At 44.3% G+C, this 26,565-nt stretch overlaps 1 protein-coding gene across 4 annotated transcripts in view; it reads left to right on the top strand.

The window, feature by feature from the left end:
• usp54b (ubiquitin specific peptidase 54b) overlaps positions 1–19,757 on the top strand; it is a 47,815-nt gene extending 28,058 nt beyond the window's left edge. For 2 of the 4 annotated variants that reach the window (XM_069517532.1, XM_069517534.1), the window contains 13 exons: positions 2,725–2,871; positions 5,529–5,678; positions 5,981–6,173; positions 6,401–6,583; positions 6,952–7,171; positions 7,731–8,117; positions 8,373–8,500; positions 8,590–8,778; positions 11,439–11,586; positions 13,726–14,558; positions 14,915–15,042; positions 15,133–15,264; positions 17,360–19,757. In XM_069517532.1, the coding sequence (XP_069373633.1) occupies positions 2,725–2,871; positions 5,529–5,678; positions 5,981–6,173; positions 6,401–6,583; positions 6,952–7,171; positions 7,731–8,117; positions 8,373–8,500; positions 8,590–8,778; positions 11,439–11,586; positions 13,726–14,558; positions 14,915–15,042; positions 15,133–15,264; positions 17,360–17,446 (2,925 nt within the window). In that variant the 3' untranslated portion in view covers positions 17,447–19,757. Of the gene's footprint in view, positions 1–2,724; positions 2,872–5,528; positions 5,679–5,980; positions 6,174–6,400; positions 6,584–6,951; positions 7,172–7,730; positions 8,118–8,372; positions 8,501–8,589; positions 8,779–11,438; positions 11,587–13,725; positions 14,559–14,914; positions 15,043–15,132; positions 15,265–15,474; positions 15,615–17,359 lie in introns of all 4 variants that reach the window. The other 2 variants (XR_011239712.1, XM_069517533.1) reach the window with 2 other exon arrangements.
• The last annotated feature ends 6,808 nt before the right edge of the window (positions 19,758–26,565 follow it).

The following is a 26,565-nucleotide window of genomic DNA, read 5'->3' as shown; positions in this document are numbered from 1 at the left end:
CTTCCAAACTAAAATACTCAAAATGAGTAAAGTTCACGGTCAGAGAAAGGCAGATAGAAGTGATGGAGAAAGAGACAGAGGGGGGTTTAGGTGGTGGATAGAGGACCGTGTGTGACTCCTTTGTTCAGGAGGTTTGTGTTGGTGCCACATGGGAAAGTGCTGCCGCTGAATAGATCCCTCTCCCCCGGCATTCTCTGCCAAAGTGTCCGCACAAAGACCCTCCTCTGTGGGAATAGAGAAGCAGCTGCCCCTCTCTCCACACAGCAGCAGCACCACAGCAAACACACTAATGAACACCGTTAGCTTATTCACGGTCCAAACGCTGACATTGTGTGCGCAGTCCTGCGGGAGTCACATAACCTGCCTCTGTTTATCTTCCATCACTCGCAGCGCTGATCTTTAGTTATTACCGCCTTGAGCTTTGCTCAGACAAAGTGATGGTATTTGGACGAGACTGAAGCAGCTGGAAGATACTGGAGGTGCCAGATTCGAGATAGGAGAGAGAAACAGAGAGGAAACTGTGAAGTTATGGATGTTTGGGTATTTGAAATATGCTCGGGTAAAAGCTGAAATGAATTTAATAAGTTGGATATATTACATAATGCTGTAGTGGATGGAGATTCTCATCTTGTAATACTTTAAAAGAAGCAATAGCAAAATGTACAGGTATATCCAATCTAAATATTTATTTTTCCAGGCAGCATCTTGCATTAAGTGATAGGATCCACGATACGAGAAGGTTTTCTGCCAAAATTGGCTCGTTTTCAGCGCTGGCCACACCCAGTGGGTGGAGGCATATTGTTAACTGGTTTTCCTTCCATCTGTCCCATTGTGATTTAACAAGATATCTCAAGACCACCTTGAGGGACTTCCTTCAAATTTGGTACAAACGTTCACTTGGACTCAAGAATGAACTGCTTAGATTTTGGTGGTCAAATGTCACACTGGCTTCACAAAACATGTCTGTGGTATCTAGAACATGATTCTGTATCTCAAGTCTGCCTTCAAGGGGTTTTGACCAGTTGTCACTTGGGCCCTGTACACACCTGGTATTGACATGTGGGGTTTTTTTTATCCGATCATATGTGGACAGTGTGTGTTTCATACCTGTCATTAAAATGTGTGCATCTGTGTCGGCACGATCACTTTAGGGAACGTTTGATCATTATGTGGTGATCAATGATGTTGTGGTGATGGTCACAAACAAATGATGCTACATTCATGTGAAAGTCATTTACCAGTATTGAGCCTGGTGATTTATTCACTGCTCTGTACAAGTAACTCAGATTTGCACTTGAAAATGTGTTTGATTTATTTCATAACCTTGGGCCTGTTCACTAAATCGGAGTCTTGAAAACTGTGAGAAGAAATGCCCTTCAGCTAATTTACACACAGTTGCCAGACTTGAACATGCAAGAGATCAAAGGGTTCAAGAAATAATGGAGATTGATAAAACAATCAATAAAACTGCATCAACTTTGGCTTCACTTCTTTTATTTAACCACCAAAAAAAAGATGTGTGGTTTGAATGCTTGTGTGTTTACAACCTTTTTCTTGTGTTTTTTGCCCAATCTGACTTTGTTGTCACGAGATGGCATTTGAATCAATTGGAATCATTACTGGTTTTATAGTTCATCAGTCCTGCATGATCACTCTGCCTCCTCAGCTGTCTTTACACCATGAGATTGTCTCTTTATTTCGCTTCTGCATGAGTCGTGGAGACGCATAAGTGCAAACATATTTTCCAAAGTTGTTTCATTTTGCTGAGAAGAATGCCACTATCAGCATTCTGCAAACCTACAGTTTGCTTTGACCAGCAGCACTGTTATGTAACTCGCGCTCTCTTGGAAAGGTCTGCAGCACCACAGCAGAAAAAATGGGGGAAAAAAAAGAAATCTTTGCATTTAAAACCCAGAGATTATACCGCACCGATCGATGTTGTATTATGAAGCAGAGTGAATCTGTTTGTACACTCATCAACTGAATGATGTTGTCAGCGGCTGTTCTCAGCAGTGAGACGGCACAGTGAGACAACGTGTCCCATCAGTGCGTCCTGAGCGAACAGATACAGCCTGTGTCTCGGTGCGTTTGGCTGCCGCTCACTGGCTCGTGTTCTCGTCCCTTTCTGAGATCTAAGAAGCAGACCCTGGCAAAATACCTTCCTGCCACGTCTGGTGCCAGCGCAAGACAGCCCACCGCCCACAAAGTGTCAGTTCTGTGTATGTGTCTGTGCATATGTGTGTGTGGTTGTGTTGTGTTTGGCAAAGTGTCTGGTTGCCAGGGTGTTCTCAGGCTGTTTCCGAGCCCGCTTCGCCAGCACTGCGTACATGCTCGTGTGTGTGCATGTGTGTTGACTTTAGTGTGTGTGTGTGCACCAACTCTGCGGTGGGTCATGACTCAAAGGAAGGATTCGGAACACACGGTTCTGAACTCAGCAGAAGGCCCAAGGGACAAATACGACTCAGCACAGTGCTTCTTCCTCTGTCGCTCTCTCTTACGCTCCCTAGTCTCTTTTCTCCTGCGTTTTATCTATGCCCCTCATTGTCCCACTGTTCTCTCATCCGTGTGCGTATCTTCATGCATGTGTGTCTTCCTGCCAAATAAAGGGATGGTTTGTGCCACTGTCACACTCTGAGCTCCCTAAAACAGGATGAATAAACCTGTTTGATCACATGCTCTCCTTTTATACTAAAGCTCCTCTCGCTCTCCCTCCCTCCATCTCAGAGTAACTGTGGGGAGGTACTGCGTATCCGTCGGGTGCTGATGAACTCACCAGAGATTGTGTCCATCGGGTTGGTGTGGGATTCAGACCACTCTGACCTGGCAGAGGACGTCATTCACAGCCTGGGGACTTGCCTCCGTTTGGGAGATGTAAGGGGATCACACACACACACACACACACACACACACACACACACACACATACACACACACACACACACACACACACACACACATACACACACACACACACACACACACACACACACACACACACACACACACACACACATACACACACAAACACTTTGCACGCACTCATTATCACAGCAGCCAAGCAGGTACCAATACACAAACCCAAAGCTGTAAATTTGTTAGAATTTTTAAAAGATCTTCCTCCATGTCCAACCTATTAAAAGTTATGTTATATTTTTTATTTAAATCGGTGAATTTAAACCTGACTAGCTGCTAGATACCAGCTAGATTGTAAAATAAGTCCATTATTCTCCCCGTAACTGCCTATGTCACCTGTAACAATGTAAAAATCACAAGAAATAATCATTCTAGCTGAGGAAATGATTAAAACATATTTATTTTCAGCGAGAGAAATCACAAGTGGTATTACATCGCCTCATCGCGCTGCATCGCTCAGAATGTATCCAGACAATTTTTCATTAGGCTTCACTTTCTCGTTGTGTGTTTAGAAGGGCAGTTACTAGTCTCTGTCTCTGATCAAAACTGACGTGACTGACAATAATAAAATCATTAAAATGGTTGAACTCAATCTCATTTGCCAGCCATGTCATAATCTCTTATATTATTACAACAGTGGCCACTCAGAAATGCCATCAATTGGTACGAGGGCAGTTCTGTATATGTTCTGGGATAGGTGGGATATTTCGTGTCCAGAGCATAAACTGTATATGAAGAAGGATGACATGCTCCCCAAAAGTAAAGCCAAAGTGTCTCGATTGCCCCATGCTGGCTGGCTGCAGTATAGTTCATAATAATCCCTGTGTCCTCCATGTAAGTGGATAGGACATGGGCCGAACCAAAAAGTCAAAATGCACTTACATTTTTTTCCCCTCATCTTTAGTGATTCCGAAAAGTTTAAAGGGTAAACAATAATGATAAACTAAACACAAAACTTGGCTGAAATACCCACCTACTTAAACTCAAATGTTCTGTGAAGTTCTCTCTAACAGCTAGCTAACAAGCAATAACATAACAATAAACAGTGCCTTCTGGTCAAAGGTACAAACTAGGCATGTTCAAACATACATGCACAGATGAATGGATGCACTTTATACATGTGGACAAACCCATTTTTCAATGATTAATATCAATTCAGAATATACCATAAATATGTGCATGATGTAGCGCACAATAAACTCAACCAATCTTGTTCCAACACTCTGAAAAACACCAAATTATAACTTACATGATCGACCTGACTTCCATTACTCTCATATAGTGTCTCCTGTTGCAGCTTTCACACCTCACACATGCACGCGCAAGCACACACACACGTTCCTTCCCACGATCCGCCGTGTCATGGCTGAGTAATATTGATGCATTTTAATGGAACTGTAACATCTCCAGCCGCATTCTGAAGTGATATCTATGAATAATGGATCAGTGAATATGAATATGTGTTGTAGTTAGGCAAGTTCTCTCCTATATCTTCTATCTTGTGTCTCTGCCTGCCGACATTTCTGTGACTTTTATTCCGCTGTCGAGAGGGGAAGCTGGTTGTTAGATAAGAATCGAAGGAATGAGAAACTGAATTTTTCTGATTCTGTTCGGTTTTTCAGATGAGAAAAGTGAATCCATCTGCAGTTTGTCCTCTTGTCACTTACTTCTTTTGTCTGTCTCCTGCACCTGCTATCTCTCTTTTCTGCTTCCCTGCTACTCATTTATGTCCTTTCTCTCCTTATACTAGTTCATTGTTTCGCTAAAACAATTAGTCTACCACAATAAATTACCATTTTAATGCATAAATCCTTTTATTTATCAAGCAAAAATGCTTAAAACGCAATTGTACCAGCACCTTAAATGTGACGATTTGCAGTTCAATATTATTGCTAAAATGTGCTTAAAAGTACTGATACACAAACAGAAGTCATTTCACAAATTATTATATTGAAGTAATTTATTTACCATCAATATTATCTAGAAAAATAATAATATAGCACCATACAAAATGCACAACATTAACATTGAAGAAGGATGGTTTTAGCTTGCTAGAGACCTTTTCCTTTCTTACGATGAGAACTTCCCGTCCAGGTTTAAATGAGCACAATAAGAATCTCCTGCTGTCACACTATCAACTGAAGTAACCGCGGGATCTACGGTAATTCAAGATCAAAGCAATACAACTATACACGGCATACTGTCAAACGGGTTTCATCCCTGATTCAGCACCAATATCACAGTGGTAGTGGCATAAAACGTGCAATAAGCATCAGCACTGTCTGCAGCAGCTGACCTGACTGAGAGATCAGTGTGAGATGTGTGGATTATTTCTGCACGAGGAGCTGCAGCACATACGCAGCAGTGTTCAGTGTGAGCAGTGTACAAGGAGAGGAAGGTGAAGAGTTTGTGAGAAGGAAGGATGTGAAGGATTACTGCATACAGCATATACACTAGGTGAGCAAAAATGTGCTTGTATTCAAATTAACTCCTCTGTCTCCATCTCCTCGCCTACCGCACACCTCTCCCTCTCTTCCCTGCATCTCTCCCTCCCTTCCTCCCTCCTGGTCTCCTCCCCCTCCTCTCCTCTCTCTCCTCTCTCTCTCTCTCTGTAGTTGTTCTACCGTGTGACAGAGGAGAGGGCTCGCCAGGCGGAGCTCTATTTGGTGGGCATGGTGTGCTACTACGGCAAGCACTACTCCACCTTCTTCTTCCAGACCAAGATACGCAAGTGGATGTACTTCGACGACGCCCACGTCAAAGAGGTGAGACACAGTTTGGAGTCTGCATGCTGCAGCATCGGGGAGGGTGCACTGTACAGTACTGTTTCTGCTGCATCCCCAGCTGTGCCGTGAGAGCAGTAACAACTGGAACTATGATGTATGTCAGTTTGAGTTCTGCATGCTCTAGTCTGTGTTAAAGGTTTAATCCCCATCTCTGTTTAAATCTTTGTGCATGTTTCAGAGCTAAATCTGGTTTTATGTTGTGTTACTATATTTGAGCATGTCCCATAAAGCTGGAAAGCATGTGTGTCAATGTGAGTGTGTGTTCTCTGCTGTGCTTCCAGATTGGCCCGAAGTGGAAGGACGTGGTGTCTCGCTGTATCAAAGGCCACTATCAGCCCCTGCTGCTGCTCTACGCTGACCCCCGTGGGACGCCGGTGATACTGCAGGACAGCCCCAACCCCTGTACCAGCTCCAACCCGCAGCTGGAGCTCCAGCACTGCAGCAGCAAGGCTGGTTACGACAGCGAAGACTCCGGTACAGCAAAGATAACACACTCTGCCACAGATCAGATCAGATTTACTTTGTGTTTATCATCCTGGGGCCATGCAAGGTTACGGCTTTAGAGCTCCGACCTTCAACCCTATAATCCAGCCTCTGTGCCTCTGCCTATATACGCTGCAAAGACTGAACTTAAATAAACATATTGAGATGCAGGATTAACTAAAAGGTCATCTCTCTTTCTCTCTCTTGTTCTCTCTTAGGTCGGGAGCCGTCCATATCCAGCGACACTCGCACTGACTCTTCAACAGACAGCTCCAGTCACCGAGCCTCCCGCAGCCGATCTCTCCACCAGTCGACGGGCAGCCACCTCTCCAGTGAATCCCAGACCACAGTGGTCTGTAATTACGACATTGGCACACCACCACACATTGCTGACGCCAGAGGTAATGCTGATGTCCAGAAGCAAAGTTATCTACACACAAAGTGCAGCAAATCACGACACTTCTGAAGCTCCAAACAACCGCAAATACACAAGTGACCACAGTGTTTCTAGAGTCAGGGAAAGTGCAGAGCTGCAGTATTTAGTATAGGAACAACAAAGAGCAAACAAAGGTCAGTTTTAGAATTTCAGCTGAAAGTATGTGTTTTGTCCCCGTGCTTCATCACTGCAGACTCGTTATACATCTCGTTAGTGGCTATTTTCATATTTACTTGGACTGCTGCCTACATAATTATTCCCTGTGGGATAAATAAAAAATTTATTGGATTTACTTTCTCTTTTTTTCTCCTCCTCCTCTCCTCCCATGTTTAGAGTCAGCAGTGGAGGGTCCTCCTCGCCCTCCCTCTCCTCCCCTGCCGGAGTACAAGGAGACGGCTGTCTTCCTCCTCTCCTCCCGCCGGCCCCTTACCTCCTCCTCCTCCTCCTCTCGTCCCCTGTCCTCTTCCTCCTCGTCAGGAGTAGGGGGCTGTGAGGGTGGGGCAGGCGGCCCCCACTGGGAGGATGAAAGCACCAGCAGTGAGAGCAAGTCCAGGTACTGCAGCTCTGACAACACATTGACTTCAGACAGCCTGCCTATGAATTGCAATCAGACCATGTAAACACGCACATAGATTAATATGTTAATGCACCATCACTGTTATCAGCTACTCTTAGATATGTAACATACACATAAATTAGTCTAGTGAACCCTGGAGGTCAGGCGCCCGCCAAAGGGTCACAAGGTGAATCTGAGGACGTGTGAGATGATTAATGAGGGAGGAAACGAGAACAAAGTTCTGCTGTTATCAAAATGATTTTAGTCAAATATTGGATAATAAAAGTAACAAAAAAAAAAGTAACATAGGATACAACTACTCAATTAAATAAAATGTGCACTATTATTGCAATAAATGGTTAAAGCTCTTTGTGACAGACAGTGATGAAGTTATTTTGTAGGTCATGTGTTTTTAGTTTTTTCACTATCTTGTAAAAGATAGTGAAAAAAGTTGTAAAAGTAATGTAACTTTTATTTTAATGGGATGTGACAGTATTCTTGTCTCTCCTGAAACCATGTAACATCCTGTGTAAAATCTTTGTCCCTTGGTCTCTAGTTCTTCTGGGGGCCGCTACAGGCCAACCTGGAGGCCCAGGAGAGAGGCCCTGAACATCGACAGCATCTTCACCCGCCAGCGAGGCTCATCTCTGGGCTACAACACGCTGCCTGGTCCCTCTCTCCCTTCAGAGCCTCACGACTCCCTCCCTTTGGCGGGACCCGCTCCACCCACAAAGCCAGGGCTGCAAGACGTGGAAGGGAGGGACATCAGGGAGTTTGAGGTGGGGTTTGGGCTGGTCGGGCAGCCCAGGTCTCTGGGCAGCGGGCGGACAATGGGTCCACCTGCTCCTCCGCCTCTGAGAGGGGTGGAGCACCAGCCGCGTCTTATCCAGAGGATGGAGAGTGGCTACGAGAGCAGCGAGAGGAACAGCAGCAGTCCAGACAGGTAGGAAAACAACAAATAACCATTTCTGTCTCTACTTCTCTCTGTCGTTTATCATCTTTCTCTCTCTTGCTTCTTTGTCACGCTTGTTTTTCCGTTCAATTTCACTCTATCAGCATCAAATACAAGCGTGACTCTACCACAAATGGTCCAACAAGAGTCAGTCAGAGCAAAAAATCGATCAATCAACACATTGGTCTGCCTGCTGAACCTTTTGTCTCTTATCTTTGTGTGTTTTCTTTTTGTTTCTCTCCACAGGGAGGTGGGGCAACAGAAACGGGTGCTGATGTCAGGACCTTCATGGCGTTCGGTGCCAAAGTCAAAGAGCAGCGGTGCCATCCTGCAGGAGCTGCCCTCGCCCAGCTGGGGTAGCGTCACCAACACAGGTATGTATCGGTGCATGTATGTAATTTGCATTTAATTTGATCTTATATTTTTCAGCTCTTGTACGTTTGCCTTGTGTTTTCCGGCTCAGGGCGCAGCGAGCTGGACGAGCTGCAGGAGGAGGTGGCGAGGAGAGCCCGCCAGCAGGAGCAGCAAAAGCGGAGGGAGGCCGAGCGGGAGGCCGCCATGGGATTCAACCCCAAACCCAGCAAATTCATGGACCTGGACCAGCTCCAACACCAGGGTACGGATGAAAGAAGGATGAAAAGAGAAATAGAGGGTAGGAGCAGTTGGTGGAGGAGAAGGAAGAAGTTAAGATTGTTTTGGGAAGAGGAAGAGTTGTTGAGTTGGTTCACAAAAAGTATAAAAAATATATTTTCTCATCACCTCTGAACTGCTAGCAGCAGTTTGTAGGGACCTTTTCTTTCATCAAGGTCCAAACGTCACTATCAGCACAGCTGGATACTTACGAGAGAAAAGTGAGAGCATATGTTTTCTTTGGCTAATTTGTGTGAACTGGAGGAATGTCAAAAACATACCTGCATTTAAAGCTGCACAGGGCGACATCGTTAAAGCCAGATAAAAAAGAGCCGCTGCTGACTCGTCAATTTGTCAAAAGTGTTTCTCTGTTAAAATCTCGCCTGGTGCAACTTTAAGGTCACATTATCACCTGTTGTGTTGTTTAGCGGTGACAGTGACTTGTGTGTCTGTGCCTCTGTCTGACCTCCTCTTTGTCCTTTCTCCCATCTGTTCGTCTGTCTCTCCATCTGTCTCCCTCCGTCTGTATTGTTTTAATAGTTCAGCGTGTGCTACTTAAACTTAAGCTATGAATATTGGGTTTCTGTGTGTGTGTCATCGATGAGCGTTTTATGTCCGAATAAGTGTGTGTGTACGTGTCTGTGTGTGAGTCTAACAGTATCATCTGAGTTTCTTAAAGCTCTGATGTCCCAGCACGGTATGTTTGTTTGAGTATGGTTATATTCATTTTCATACATTCATTCAAAATGTACTTTGTGTGTGTGTTTGTGTGAGGGAAATCTTTGTGTGTGTGTATTTTAATGCATATTTGGTTCAGGCATCCTCAAATGTTTCTATAGTTGGGTTTTGTGTGTGTGTGTGCGAGTGTGAGAGAGAGAGGACAAAAAGAGAGAGAGAGCCTTGTATGAATTGCAGGTGTGCAGGTTTTCCCCTCCAGCTCAGCACTAACTAAATCTCTATCAGGGATTATTCTTATGCTGTGTCCTGTCTGTCCTACTGTGTTTGCCTCAGTGTTTTCAGCCTCATGCACCTGACACACACATGGACACACACACACAACTCTCTGCGAGTACACTCACAACCTTGATGAAGTGAAAGGACGCCTCTCGAACGAGCAGATGGCATCACTATCAGTACGATTACATAACCGAACTTGGGTTTCCACGTCTGTATCAATGGTTTCAGGCGGACTCCAGACAATCTGCCTCGGTGTGTTAGAGGTCGTAACAGCTAACAACAACAGAGCAGCCTTCAGCCCACCGTTATCCTGGCTCTCGCAATCAAAAGTATGCACAAAACAAGCCAAAGTGGGTGACGGCTGCTCCTTTGTTGTCCTTTTCTGCATCTTTTCAATAGCAAACTAACACCATCCAGGGTGCGTTCACAAGGCTACGCACTAAAGAGAGCTTCCTCCGAAAACCAATTTTTTGATCTCTCCTTTTTTCTTCCCCCTGTCTGGTGTCTGTAGCTCAATGAACGTAGCCTCAACTTTGCTCCTCACTTTTCTAATGTTGACTCAGTGCAAATTTACATGTTGATGCATTAACACAAGAGTTTGTGAAGTGGGAGGTGATGAAACTACAGGATAGAGTTGAACACACTGTGACCGTACAGTGACAGAACTGACTCTTATCTGTTAGCCTTTATATAGACATGTAAAGTTAGCTGTAAATACAAAGATGGACGACTTGACTGCTCCCTAAAAGTGATGCCAAAGCGTCTTGATCACCTCCTGGTGGCTGGCTGCAGTATAATGCATAAATCTTGCCTCCTCCATATTAGTGGATGGGATATGGACCAAACTAAAACATCAACATACATGTTAAATAGATTTTTCTCAAAGATGGTTTCTGTTGATTTAGGCTGGTCTTATTACAAGTTCAAATTTTTCGCAAGTTTAATTTTGATTGAACTGAAACCACATTAATCGATGTGCCCGCGCAACTGCGGCTCAACTGCCTGATCGCTACCGCACAGACTCTGACTCCGTTTTACGTCATTAGAGCATGTGCTGGTAATCGGGATATTTTGGCTTTGTTTCTCGATGAGGAAGTATAGATGTGCTGATATGGTTTTGCTAACATAACACAAATCATCATATCAAACAAATATAGGCTATAGTGTGAAAACTCCTGAGTCAGGATTGCTAAATTTGATTGCTTATTACCTCAACCGTTATTTTGTAAGAGAATAAATGTGAAATTTCATCTTTAGAGTTAAATTCTTCCCATTCATAAAAGCAATAAATCCAAAAAGAATCTAAACCTGAAGGGAATTTAAGTGTAAATTTTAGCTGTAGCTCACTGTTAGCAGCGCACACAGTTGATTTGTAAACTCATCAAACATTTTTATGAATGATTGAATCCAAACTATTCCTCTCACTGCTGTAAGGTTATAATGAAAGAGGACTCTCGAAAATTAATCCTCCCACTTTGCAACTCTGTACCTGTATAAAAACTCACATGTTGACTTACAGTAGAGGAGCGTAATGCATGCCGGCCCCCTCATAACCACTCCTTCTGCTCTGCTTCTCTTTTCTCTGTCACCTGTTTACATCTTCTTTTTCTCTCACCCCTTGTACCATTCTCCTTTGTTTTCTTTCTCTATCTTCCCACCCTGTCGGTGTGTATCTCTGTCTTTTCTCCTTTCTCTTATCTCCCACTCTATTGTTAACATCTTCAGCTGTGCTCAGACCCCTGCATGAGGCTAACGCTCATAGCGGATTGGCTGTAGCTGCGTGCATGAGGAGCACTGGGGGCCCAATCAAACGCAGGCAGGAACAGGAAATGGAACTGGAGGCAGGAAGCGCCCGTCCAAAGGGGCCTCACAGGTACCACCACTGTCCCCCACCTTATGTGTCCGCAACGGTGCCTGTGTCAGTTTCACCTCTTAACCCCTTCCTCCCGCCTCCCCCTTCCCTCAGTTCGTGTGTGTCCTCAAACCCACCTCAGGACCCCCTACGTGTGTGTCCTCTGGGTGTTGGCCGTCTAAAAATACACCTCAACACCCTCATGTGTGTGCCTTCAGCTCTGGCTGCCCAAAAATCCCAGAAACCCCTTTTTTGTCACCCCTAGCACTGCACTCTCACATCCTGCTGTGCGTCTGTGTATGTGTGTGTGTTTGTGTTTGCGTTCTCAAGCTCACCCACTTGACTATACACAGAAACTTTTTATCCCCCTGTGTTTGTGTGTTTGTTGCAGTGCCACTGAGAATAATAAGAGAGTGACTGTGTCGCTCTCTGCTTTTTTGTGCTTCACTGCTTCCCCGTCATTGTTGTCGTGCTGCTCTTTGTAGCTGTGTGCCACCAAGGCTTCCCTCTACTCGTTTTGTGCTGCTGATCATTCCATCCATGCACCGTGAAGCTGCGGTCCGTCACTGTGTGTCTGACTCGTGTGTCTGACTCGTGTGCTGCCGTGAGGTTGCAGTCACAGATCCTGCACTGTGGTTTGTTTTTATTTGCTTTTTGCTGCTGTGTTTTTTTTTTGTATGTGTGAGTTTAGGGTAAAGTGCAGGAGACTTTATGTACAAGAAGTGACAAGTTAATTTTATATTTAAGAGTGAGATTGCAAGTTAATGCAAGTTAATTGAAACATTTATTTTGGGTAAATAATTATGATAACTAGACACAAAAACTAGGGGTTCTAGCACTTCATAGATATTGGAACCGAAGACTCAGAAATATTGGTACTTGATTTAGTTTGTATAAGTATTTGATCTGTTGATTGGTCAGAGATTCAAAGATTCAAAACTTTATTGTCCAGCAATGCAGGCATTAATGTAAACTTGGACATTAGGGGATTGACTGTGAAGGTTTCACTATTTCCTGGTATTTTGTAACTGCTGTTGTGTGGTCTAGTCCTCTGGCTTTTAGTTTTTTAGCTGTAAATTCTCAATAGACTAGAAGAAGTCACTCTGCATCTCAGTTAATCCCATGTGCATTAAAGGTGGTCATTGTAATCTTACAATCTAATCTTGTGAGAAAATTGTAGGGATGCTGCACTTGGAGCCAGCAGAATAGATATCGAGATTAGATTGGTAGTTCTGATTTAGTGGTGTTTAGTATAGACTCAGTTTCCAAACAGTTTCAACTGAGGGGAATTTGTTAAAAAATTAATAAACTGCAAATCTGAACTGCTAACATCAGGACTGAAAGGGAAGGAAGAGGAGGTAGAGCTCAGCGCCCAGCCTCTTTTATTACCTTCCTCCTCTCCTCTATTGATCAACACAAGCCTCTGATTTATGGCTCGTTGCTGCAAAGCCTGCTGGGTAATTACTGAGGCTGAAAAGAGACGGGAGAGTTAATGTGGGGGATGGGGGCCGGCTCGCACGTAGACACACACAGGTCTGCGCGCACTCGCATCAAAATAGACACACACAAATTTACAGACTTACTGTTCACACATACCAACACACACAATAGTTTACAACACACTGATAGACTCTACAGAGAGGATCCGCTAATGTTCAACATATATCATACTCTCCACATGTCAATGTATGTAAATCAATAAAGCAATATAGTGACCCGGTGAGGCTGACAGACTTTGTACTGTCTGAGCCACATTTATTTTCGGTGTTGATATACTGCACCAGTTCTCGGTGCAGCAGAGGGCAGATTGCTGTTTTTGAAATCAGATTACGGTGGGATCTTTTGTAGTTTGAGCCGGATATGTTCAGATCAGGAAGTTAAGCTTGTGCCTGATTCATAAACAGCATGGCTGTGAGATCCCACGCACAGAGCGATGCTTGCACAGGGCTGCATCATTGTGTGTTTCTGGCTGTTTGCTTTGTGTGTAAGTGAGTGCGTGTGTGTGTCTGCTTGTTTATGCTGGTATGCTGTTGTGACCTTCCCTCGGTGCAGTAACTCACCTGACGTCAGAGCAGTGTCTGTTTTTTATTTATTTTTTCTTCTTCTTTATTTTCGTGCCTCCGGCCGACTGACACCCTCCCTGTCCTCTGTGCTCTCCAGTGAACAGCCTGGCCCGGTCCAAGTACTGCTGACGCCCAATCAGGAGGAGGAAGAGGACCCGGCAGTGCCCAACCAGGACGCTGCTCTGGGCCCAGACCCACCCCCTCCACCCTATCGGCTACCTGCTCCCCCTCGACCCCCGTTCACCCTCAGCATCGCTCACCCTTACGCCCCTTCCGGCCAAGGAGGAGAGGAGGAGGCGGGTGGTGGATGCATGGGGAGGAGAAGGGAGGAAGAGGAGGATGAGATGGAGGGCACAGGGGTGAGGCTGTGTGAGTTGCTGCAGGCAGGGGGGGTGAGTGTCAGACCTCTAGGGAAGCACCTAGCCATCTCTTTGCCCTCACTTCCTCTGCGTCTCTGGGATACACACGCCACACACACCGCACACTCCACACACCTTGAACCCACACACACACCCCCTACCCCTCTGCCATCCACTCCTCCCCCGTCCTCCCCTCTGGAAGCCTCTGGGCAAAGGAGACCTTCCGCGCCTCTCTGGCAGCCCCCCCAGCCCCAGTCCCCCACTGTCGCCTCTCAGCACTGGCTGAGGCACGGAGCGGCCTCTGACAGCGGCACGCGCCATTGGTCCTCCTGGAGCTTGGACCGCCCTGACGCCGTGGTGACGCCATACAGCACGCCCCCGGACTGCTGCATTCCCATCAGGCCGCAGGCGTCCAGCCAGAACTACAGCTACAGTTGCCAGTCCTCTCCTGGGCACTACGGCTCTCAGCATGCCCCAGGGCAACACGGTGACCCGCGCTGTGACCGCGAAGAGGCTGAGCTGTCTGAGCTTGACTCCCTTTACCAGGCCAGTCTGCAGGCCGGAAAGACAGGTACACACACACACACACACACACACACACACACACACACACACACACACACACACACACACACACACACACACACACACACACACTGTATAAAATCCAGGGATAAATTACAGTAAAATCTTTAACAGACACAGAGAATTTTAATTTGCTTAATGGTACAACCATACAAATCATATAATCAATGAGTGTGATATGTGGGGGGCTGAAACTCAAAATTCATATTGAATATATAAATCATCCTCTCAAATTGGATGCGACAGGATGTTTTATCTGTTAAGCTACTAACTGTAAGAACACTGGGAATAAAAGGGAAGTTGTCAATAAGCTTCAATCAAACAGCACATGTCATTCTTTAGGCTGCAGCCCATCAGAGAGGCTCATATCCAGGGTGGGGGGACAGGCTCGCTCTAAGACCCCCAACGCAGACATGGAGAGGAGTGTGTACGGGGCAGACTGCACCAGCACCCCCACCTACCTCAACAAGGTAACACCTTGTTGCATCACGTGTTCACTTACCATCATTTGGATCAGTTTTCCAACATCTGTCAGACATATTGCTTTTTACCCTCCGCAGCCGATGATGTTGCGGGATCTGCGTTTTGGGGCGGAGCCTGATGATGGGGAAAATCTGAGGCAAATGGGACGCAGCCTGAGCGGCACTGTAGTGACCTCTCGCCGCAGCCGCCTGACTGCAACCCGCAGCTTTGTGAGTGTCATTTCCTCAGCTCTGCCGCCTCTCTATGGCTGTGCTGTTGAACTACATCTGCCTGATAACTCAGTCGCGGCACTTTACACATTGCTTTCCCCTGTGCTCTTGTTCCCACGCTGTTTGTCCTGTTTCTTCCTGTTATCGATTTCCAATCTGTCCTCTTGCTCTTTGCGTCTCCTCTGTCTTTGTCCTCTTTCTCTCTCGAAGGTTAAGCAGACTGATGTCAGTGCCTCTCCTTGCTTACTTCCTCTCTTCTGAGTCCCTGTTGCTATTTCACCACTGTCATCTCCTCCATCATCCTCATCACCAACACCTTCTCATGACCACCTCCCTCCACTGCTTTACAGGTAAACACCGTGCTGAGCTCATGTGACAATACACTTCACACACTACAGTCATCAGCTAAAGTCTGGAGACACTTTCCTTGGTTGAGATGCTTTGTGTCAAAGATGAGTTTGTTCAAACTAAAAGTCTTTTCCTGACAGTCTCTGGTGAACATTTTATTTTCCGGCGTATTAGAGACATCTGGCACCAAAGTAGGCTGAGACCCCATTCGCACAGAGCAGGCGTGCACTGATTTGTAAAAACTTTGGACAGCCACAGGTCATTTTCATCGCTGTGCAAATCTGTCATGTGTCAAATTTGTTTAAAATTTACAGAGGTACTCATCTACATTATTAAAACCAACTGCAACAATGCCACAGTTGAAACAGAAATTATACTCAGATGTACAATAAATACAGTGTCGTGTCATTTTAACCAGAGCAACCAACAGAATCAGGGCATGTGTACTTAAATTCACATGGGGGATTTGTTCCCAAATGACAGAGAAACAGTCAAACTGCTTGTTTTGTCGGTTACCATTAACGTCTCTCTTTTGTTAACCTTAAAAGGTAACAAATACTCTGACAGGCAGAGGTGTCAGCTCAGGTTTTTACACCTCTTCACTTCCAGAATGAACAAATCACACCTCTCTGCGTCAGCGAAGGCTAATGCACATTGATCCAAAGCGTCTCTACATGATGTTGTTACACGTGCCAGTAGTCTCTACAGCAGAGATTCACTGTTAAATACATACTGAACCACTGCTTCTCACCTTCAAAAACCTCTGAAACATGAAAGCTGTCTTCGGCTTTAGGATTCAATGAGAACCTCTCATTGAAATATATCAAACTGAATATACCACACTTTATGTGGCTGGTTTTGTGCTTGTGAGCTACGTCTTCATTTAAAAAAGGAAAATTACATTTGTGGGGCAAAGTGCCTGAGATGTTGGCACCTCAAAGTTAATATAATATAATATTTGATTGGACTGGTACAATGCAGTGATAATTGCAGAGCAATAATGTCATTGTTGCAGCTGCCAATTTGCAATGGCCGACTTTAGAATAAGCAAATTAGAAAACAATATTATTACAAAACAAGTAGAAATACTGACCCTATAACGGAGAGATAATTATGCTCATATGAAGGTTTGTAATTTAATTTGAGTTATTACTTGAAAGGCCTCACATGTTCACAAGCTTTAATGTATAGAGAACACAAGAATTTCCTCATATTGTCCGTTACTGCAGCTCCTCTTTTCAGCCTCTGTCGGAAACTCCTGGTTTTAGCTCCTGTCTCTTTAAGGCCCCCCTACTGATAAAGCCCAGTCTACTCTGATTGGCCAATTAACCCACTCTGTTATGATTGGTCAGCGCATGTAGGAAATGTCAACCTCCTCTGCCAGATTAGGCTTGCCGAAGTTTCAGCTGGACTTCTGACGAGGCTTTTCAGCAGCTTCAGGAGCTTCAGTGTTTTCTTTGAGTTAGAGTAGCTCCCTTTTCTGCAGCCTTTGGGATTTAACTTTTTTTTAACTTTTATATTTACAAAAAACGTATTTAAGACACTAGAAGAAAGAAAACTATCGTATGTCAGACTTAGTTGATTATATCTCCATAAATTAAATCAGTATTCGACGTCCACTTTAAATCCATTTGTTTTTCATATGTAGGTGTTCAACCTTTCAACTAAATGTTGAATATTTATCGTGCGCCCTCATGTTGATCTGACCTTTCCTTCATTCTCTCCTCTCCCGTCGCGTCTCGTCCAGGAGCTGTCGAGCAATGCAGGGAGTTTCTGGCTGTGTCTGACGGGGGTCAAGCTGTCGTCTGACCAGAGTTCCGCTCTGCTTCACTAACATCTGACCGTGTCCACTTCCACACGGGGGGGCAGCAGCGCTGGGGTCATCGACCGCCTCGCCTCGACGGACCTGGCTCAGGAGGATCAACCTCAGCTGCGATCCCATTCTTTCCCCCTTCTCCCTCTAACGACATGCACACGCAGACACATGCACGCACACATGCACATCTGCACTGACGTACAGCCTCCCTCAGCACCTGCAGCACCCTGCTTAGCCCCTCCCTCCCTCCTTCCCCTACTCTTACCTACTATTCTGTCTATGCAGTCACTCTGACCCCAACTACAACCTCAAGCTTCCCCCTTACTTCCCGGGACTGTTGTTTCTTGTCTCCCCCTGGGTTTTCCGAGGGATCCCCTGTGCAGTCAACCTGGCGAGCATCTCTGCTTCTGGTGGCCTTGTCAGTTTGACGTGGGCGCGGCCCCGGCTGGGTCTGACTAGCGCCTGAGCTCTCAGCGGACTTGCCCTCCATCCCAACAGGACCCCTCAGCTCAGGGGGAGGCTCTTACCAAGTAGCCACGCCTCTTCCTCTTTCTTCACGGGCATTTCTTGTTGGACGCACACGTAGCCGAACTGGGTCTGTTTCAGATGGACAGCCATATTTTTTCTCTCTTTTGTTTTTAGGGTTTGTCTGATGATTCTTTTTCTTCCTGTGTGCGTGCACAGTAAACCCGCCCGAGACCGAACTCTCTAATAACTAAAAGTCATGTACAGAAAAACTCATGTATGAAACCTGTATGTTAATTAATAAGACCTTATGGAATGTTGATAATGATAATTAACGAATATTGATAAACTTAAAGTGGTACTTCCTCATGTCTGCATTTCAAATACGAGTGGAGTGCACTTCACAAGTGTCTAGCTGGAGTTTCCGCCCTCCCTTAAACTTCTCGCCGACCTAATGACAGCTCTCCCGTTTCTACCGGGAGATTAAACGAGAAAAGCGCTTCCTTTTTCTCTCTGCTTCTATCCTCTTCTCCTTTCCTCTCTCGCACTCTTTTATTCTTCGCGCGCTTTCTTCCTTCCAAACAGGAAACGGTAGCACCAGAAGTAGGCCAGCAGGGGGGGGGGGAGTCAAGTAGGAACGAGAGGATGTAGTAAAACCTTCCTCTTGGGCTTTATCGATGAAAAGAGGAGATGACTCAAGTGCGCTTTGTGAGATGAAGACTTGGCAGAAGAAGTGCACTTTGTGAAGGCTGTTTGAGCGAGAAGTGGGTGGAGAGATGTGGTTTGTTTTACTTAAAGGCCTCAGGTGAACTTCAGTGGCACTTATGAATTCACACTTTATTATTTCTCTCACCCACTGAAAACACTGAAAATTTTTGAGATCTCAGATGTGAATAGAAAAAAAGCTCATCTTCAAAAAAGATCTTCAGCCTGACACAGTGACATGTCGAAAATGAATATACTTTATATGATATGTATGTATTAGAGGTATATTTTCAGCCAGTGAGCTATCTTCTTTAGAGATGTCAACCATTCCTCAGTTGTATGAACAGTTATTATACAGTAATGAACAGGTATGATATCATTCACTTATCATCCCCCTTTACTGAGTAGCATTCTGACATGTGTAGATTTATTATTATGCTTTATTCTATTAAATATCATATGAAATAACAAAGTCCTTATTCAAGAACTGGCCAATGTAAAGTTCTTCAAGAATTTACTGATGTTGATTGATCGTTGTAACTAAACCAAAGGTTGGCACTTAACTCAGAGAGCGTATCTAACATCAGTTTTTCATTTCCGTTCAGATTTTGTTGATGTTTTTGGGTTTCTTTGTTTGTTTTTTGGGGGGGTTCTGGATGTGGGAGAATGTAGCCAATTGTAGCGCATGAGTCCGCTATGCAAATCAACCTTCCCTCACAATCCTGTATCAGAGACAGTCAGGAGGCAGACACACCCACCCCACCCACGGGGGGCGCTCTCACGACCTCTGGCAGAGGTGCGGAGAGGAGGACGAGAATCTTTATGTTCAATGCTGCTGGTGAACTTTGTTGTTCTGCATCTACGTCTACGTTTCATCCAATGGAATGCAAAAAAGAGAGCAACAAGCGTGGCGAGAGCGCCGGACAGAGAACGAGAGCGAATGAATGTAAACTAAAGGATGAAAGGTGTTTTGTTTGCGAATTACATGATGGTCAGAGACAGAGATGGGTGGAGAGTAACCGCTGAAGATGGTTTATTGTTTGTGGGTGTGTGTAGACAATGTGTGTCAGTTCTGGGGTGTTGTTGCTCGGGGAAAGAGGGAACCTGTATTTTTGCAATAAAGTTATTACCAATGCACTCCCACAGGGGGCGTAACCACCGTAACATGTCTGTGTCATCATTCGCTTGTGGGAAGATCAGGGGAAAAGAAGCAGTGCTGGTCAAAAAGACAATATCAACTATTATTATTATAAGCAAAGGACAATCTGTACTTTTTAACCATTTCAATCTGCTGCCTTAAACATGTCAGTTCACTGTATTTACTTATAAAAATCTCAGAAGATGAAACACGTGACATTAACTGAACTGGAGCGATTTAGTTCAATTGACAATGTTATAGTAGAAAAGTTGTTTTCCTTCCAATTTCATTTCCTCCTGTCAGAGCTGTAAGAGCTGTTGATATTTGTTCTGATGTGATGTGTTGAACCACTCAACTTATCAAGACAAATTAGAATAGTTCATATTTATAGGTCCTGAAGAGGTGAGACAATAAGCTGTTGAAATTCTAGGATTTAAGATTTCAATAGTTTGGTCTAAGTTGATCCATAGTTGTAATTATTTACTTCACTGCATAGTGTGATAAATTCAGCACGTACAGAAAAGGCTAAAGAGTACACATTGCTCTACATAGCACTTGTAAATGTATTTGCTCAGAAAATATGTTTAAATTATTGTGTAAATTCACACAAGCATCAATATTTTACACTATAACCACATATTAATATGTTGTTGTCTATACTCACACAATCCTGCTCTGAACTCATGTCAGACCAGGCTGCAGTGTGTCCCTCTGCCACTAGATGTGAGCAGTGATGCACTTGCCTGATAGTCACACTCATTGACAAAAACATTGACCTTTTATGTGTCTGTGTCGTCACTGATACGCAACCTCACACAAAAACACTTGCTTGCTCTCTGCCACTACCCAGGCAGACTTTGTCAAAGGAGACAGTTAAAAGTTTAACAGAGTTCTTGGGAATTTAAGAAAAGAAACAAAGGAACTGAATCTGCAGAGCCAAGCAGAGAAAAAGGGAAGAATCAATTTCTGTTCACATACAGGTCTCTAGAGTGTGGGAAGAGAGGCATGTGTGTGTGTGTGTGTGTGTGTGTGTGTGTGTGTGTGTGTGTGTGTGTGTGTGTCCTGCTGTTCTTTAGAGAACAAGTGACCTGTATTTAGCATTAGGATGTCATTAAGTCCAGACAGTTTAAGCGCTCCTCTCTCTTCACTTCCTCAAAGAGAGGATGTGCAACAAGTATGAAGTTTAAAATCGAATTCTGTTCCTTGCTCTATGAAATAATGACAAATATAATTGAGTGACAGGGACTGGTTGATTAGCAGAGTGTAAAAGTGGAAAGTTTGCTCATGTTGGGTAATGTTAAAAATAGATACAAAAAAGAAAAAAAAAGTTTATCCTTTGGACTTGGCTTAAAGTTGGACAGCTTTTCAAAAACTGCAATTAATTCCAACTGAGACTGACAGATGACCTGGAAACTGAAAATGAGAAAATAATGTTAATAGTGTGTGTGAATGAAAATGCCATGTGCACTGTACGCAATTGTTGAAGAAGATCATGGTGACGTAGGAAGATGTTTTTCACAGAGACATTGTGCGAGTGTGTTGCTAAAGCAGCATCTCTAATTAGAGACAGGGAGAGGGAGAGGGAGAATTCCTCAGAGAACGAGGCGCTGCTAAGAGCAGACATCTCTATTGACATTGCTGTCATCATTTGTCATGCGCCGAGGCCACCGCAGCACAACTGAAACAAATGTGTGAAGATAGGAACATGCAAACAGACTCACAAGAGCAAACGTGGTTGTAGGAAATCAGAGCCCAAAGACAAACGTAACAGTTTAAAAGCAACAAAAATCCATCCACCCACAACAAACAAATGCACTTGTGCTTACCATGCTTTTAAATAGAATGGAGACCAGCACTAGATTATGACCACTTTGCCCGAAAACACTTCAGACTAGCGGTTTAGACTGTATTCTCTTGAATGTCCAGCAGAGGGTGACTCTGCCAGTTGCAAAAAGAAGCCGATTTAACTCTCATAAAGTTACCATACGTCTCTTACTTTACTTTTCAACGCCAGTTAACGTTTTCATAGTGTGGTCTCAATTGCTGCTTAGAGTTACATTTATTTTGTAAATTATGAAAAGAGTGTTCATTATGACATGGACACCTTGTGATTGACAGTTATTACTGTCCAGTGGGTGAAGGTCGCAGGTGTAAGTGAGTGTCCTCGAGCTCTTAGTCAGGCTCCACCCCCTGCTCCTTCAAAAAACAAAGATGTCACTGAACAAAATGCCAGAATAGAAGCTTCAAAACAACAGTTTACTAAACAATGGGTGAAACCACAGCGGGTTACCACTTGGTTGAGATATTTTGAACAGACAGACGGACATTTTTCACGCAGCAAGTGTGACAACAAACAGACAGAAAATGTCAGAAGTCAGAAAAGAATTACCTTCAAATATGACATGCCTCCTAAATGTCACATCATGTAGCCTGCTGAGTTTATAAGTCACAGTGTTTTTACTTTAGCTCCTGATGAGCGAGAATCATCACGACGACTTGGACCTCTAATGTCAGGGTTCGAGAGGGGGGTGATGTGAGAAGGGGAGGACCAAAACGCAGAAACTAAATAAGGTTTTAACAAAAAGTGTATTTTATTTTAAAGGGGTAAACATAACAAAATAAATCTTCAAGAAACAAAAGTCGCACTCAAAAACAGGAGTGGAACACAGGAAGGACAGGAAACAAACTTACGGGGAAACGTGACGAGAGCTGACGGGACACATGAACAGAACAGAACCAGAATTGAGATGACGAACAGGACCTGACCAGAAATGACGATGACGAACCAACAACCACAAGGGGGGAACACAAAGACTTATATACACACTGGAACTAATTAGTAACTGGGGACAGGTGGCACAAGACAAACAGGTGAACCTGATGAGGGCAGGAAGTCAAAGGGTGAAAACACACAGGGAGCAAGGACTACAAAATAAAACAGGAAGCACTGAACAAACTTATCAACGAGAACAAAATACAATAACCAAGACAGGGATGAACACAGGAGAGGCACAGGGTGAAACATAGCGAGGGACAAGGAGGGGAACACAGGAGAGGGACACAGAGAACAACACAGGAGAATCACAGGGTGGAACATAGCGAGGGACAAGGAGGGGAACACAGGAGAGGGACACAGAGAACAACACAGGAGAATCACAGGGTGGAACATAGCGAGGGACAAGGAACATGAGAGGAACACTGAAAATACATGACCGTGACATCTAAGCCTAAACTTTATTACAATTGGACTGTTAGCGTAGGTATAAGTGGTAGTATGTAACAGACAGAGATATTTGTCATTATTTAGAATGAGCATAAATAGCGAGATAGTATCAAGAGGCACATACTCACATAACTGGAGGAACAACCTGTGTCCTCCAACAGTTTAGAACTCATCAAAACAAGCAGGCAACACTTGAACAGGGGGGAGATGAGCCAGGCTCCTGTAGGAGTCTACTGGACTCCTGCAGTTACAAAGAAATAGATAATGAGCTGTGATCTGTTTCTCTTCAAAGACGACGGTCATTGTACGGCAACCATTAAGACAGGAAGTGCCTGATTGCTTTTGTCAGTGACTATAGGGCTGAAAGAAAACTGTCGTTTTTGGTTAATGTTTAAAAGAAATAGGAGAAATAGTCAGCAGATCACAGAACGTCATAATTCTGGAGAAAAAGCACTTTAGTGGACCAGCAAGGTTGTAGAAAAAAATTGGAGTGGACATTTAAAAGCTAAGTGCAATGATCATAATTGTGAAATATCAACATATCAATTCATTTTTTTATTGCATCTATGATGAAACACTAATGTGAAATAAAGTGTTGCTCAGGAAAACTTCATGTGTCACTTGTTCCACCGTGATATAAAAACACCAGGCAGCACCTTATCCTTTAAAACAGAGCTTAGTCTATTGCTATTAGTGAGTCAATGATTGTTTTTATTTTTCGACACTGTCCCTTTATTCTGATGGAGGTGAGCTTCCATAGAAAACGAATGGGTTTTTATGTCGGAATGAGTGAATGGTTTTATTTTTCACCCATCCCTGATTGGATTATTCAGAAACTTTAATCAATGACACAGCAAGCATTCCAATAAACTATATTTAACAACCCAGCACCTATATCTCTAAATATACTCGTCCTTATCTTTCTTCTCCCTTCCCTCCTCTCCTCTCCTCTGGTGTTGGTGGTGCAGGTCGTGTCTGACGCCCAAGCTGCCTGTCACGGCGCACGATGGAGGCACACGTGCAGAGGCCTCACGTGCGGCACCGTGGCAGACAGGCACTCATGCTCCCTGCAGGAGAGTCATCTAGGCTAAAAATAGTGCACCGGCGGAGGAGGGAGAGGAGCCGGAGAAGACTTTAACGGAGAGGAATAGAAACATAGGGGTTATTTTTACCCCCATGAATTCCCTCTGCTGCATCCCAAGCAGGCGAGACGTCTTCCCCTTTTCTTTCTTTCTTATTCTATTTTTGTCTTTATATGTGCCCTCCCTGCACTTCACAACTCTCCGTTCAGTTGTTCGAGTAAAGTTATGACTCAAGGCTAAAGCGTGAGTCAGTGGCGTGCAGCGTTCCTGCCAAGACGCCCACATATCACCTTTCATCAGACATGTTCTGCAGGACTTCAACTCTCATGCACCAATCAATACACTAAACCTGGCAACATGCATAGCTGGTGCCTGTGAATGACTGTTGGCAGGGAAAATATGTGGCGACTTCATGTACATCCAAGACACGCGGCACTTGCTGTTACCATAGCAACTCACCCATCAGTCTATTGCACGTGCAGAGTGGGGCATTCATTCTCAGGCTTTCATTCATTTATTGATTAATCACTTTTTTCATTCAGGTCCTCACTGTATACTTATCTTTTATTTATCCGTCTCCCTCACTCATTGATGTTTTAGTGCACTTGTTTTGCAAGAGAAATAAAAACCTCATCACCTAGAGTCCCTATGCAGCATTTATAAGCAGTACATAAAATACATGTTATCCTATATTATAATTGATTTATAACATGTTATACTGCAGTTGTAAGGTAGTGGAGTTATATTACATATTTAATGTTGTAAAAATGGGGTGGAACACCAGGATTGACAGCTGAGATTGACTCACGATTGGTCGACTGCGTGTATCCTACGACCTTGCTAGTGCAGCTTCATCCCCCAATGGCTACTGCACAGACTCTGACTACAACTGCGCAAGATGGCGGCGTTCATATCCAGGATATTTTGGCTTCATTTCTGGATAGTAAGAGGAAGTGAAGATGCGCTGTCCATTTTTATAAAGTCCATGGTTGCGAGCATGATTCTGTGATTGTTGTGTGACTGTGAAGATTGCACCAAACATTCGGCACAGGCACCGTTTAGCAAGTCAACAGTTGGTGGAACCAGTGCATTTAATATAGAGAGCAGCATCTGCATGAATGGAGTACAACTTGATGTGTATTGTGAAATATACTGAACTCCCCTTAAAAATAAGATGATGAGATTCTGTCGAATTATCTTCCCGACACTGTGCTGCCAATCCCAGCGATGTACTTAAACAAGCTTGTGGGCGAGGACACACACTCACGAGTCCATAAGCCCAGCGTAAAAGTCAAAACTCCCTCTCAGGGTTTTGATGACATTTTCCGCAGCAGTCCAACCGTAATTCCAGAGCAAGGGGATAATGTTTTTCCCCCTTGTGAAATCGCCTCCTCAGCTTTGCTTGCTGATAGAGTTACAGATTGAGGAGATATAATGTAGGCTACACAGTTGGGTTGGGGGAATAATGGCTCGGGGATATGCAAACAAGCAGTAATCACTGCCTGCGGCAGCACAGTTTCCTGTGTGTGTGTGTTTGTCAGTGTGTTTGTGTGTTTGTGCGTGTGTGAATAACAGTTCAATATTTATTTTTTGCTGAGAGAAGAGAAGAATAAAAGAGAAGATGGAGGCAACAACTGACAGCTTCCCTGACAGAGACACAGAGGAAGACAGAGAGGGATGATCTTCATCCAACGTCAGATGGTGACTCCTCAACACTGAGGAGGATGAGACCATGTTGAAATCAAAAAATAAATCATGCACGAAAAGAACTTCTTTGTCATGGCTCAACTTTAGTACTGAATGAACTGATGAGTGAATTTACATTTTCAGTTTTCATTAATTCACATTGATCTAAGTCCCAGACTGTAAATAAAGATGGACGACACTTCTCCACTTCCTCCCACCATCAAGAAATGAAACTTAAATTGGATACGATCACTGCCATCTTGTGCATTTGGAGCCAGACTCTGCACTGCACAGTCTCAACTGTCCATCAAGATTGTTTACCTTGTTAAAACCATCTGATAGGACATTTCAACACTTTTGCAGTCCGCATTCTTTTGGAGAGGCAAACACCCGCATACCAAGTTCACCACAGAGGCAGGCCGGCAGTTGGTCCCTACCAAACTCCAAACTTTTGTAACTAGGCCGTTAAACTATGACCTTTACAAACCTGGTTTCAATTTGATGCTCAGGCATGCTGTGCTTTGGAGGAGAGGTTGGTGAGCACATACTCCTTTTGGAGATTTTCAAATAAGAAATCGTGTGGTTGTTCTTTTGCATTGGGACCTTTAGGACCTTTTCCAGCGCCTGGCCCTCATGTGACAAAACATCCTTTCTGAGGTCCTGGTTAAGGTTTGGGGGGTGTGTGTGTGTGTGTGTGTGCATGATGGAAGTATCCCACTCTTTTATTAAGGGCCCCCAGTTGGACATTAACCCTTAATCTGTCACAGTAATGCTTGTTGCCAAGGTTGTTCCCTCTCTACAACCATAATGGATCCCTTCTCTCACCTATCTCTGTATC

This window comes from Paralichthys olivaceus, chromosome 21, assembly GCF_024713975.1.
Source record: "Paralichthys olivaceus isolate ysfri-2021 chromosome 21, ASM2471397v2, whole genome shotgun sequence".
NCBI classification, from domain to species: domain Eukaryota; kingdom Metazoa; phylum Chordata; class Actinopteri; order Pleuronectiformes; family Paralichthyidae; genus Paralichthys; species Paralichthys olivaceus.
Note: the sequence above shows the minus strand (reverse complement) of the source record. Positions and strands in the feature narration are given on the sequence as shown.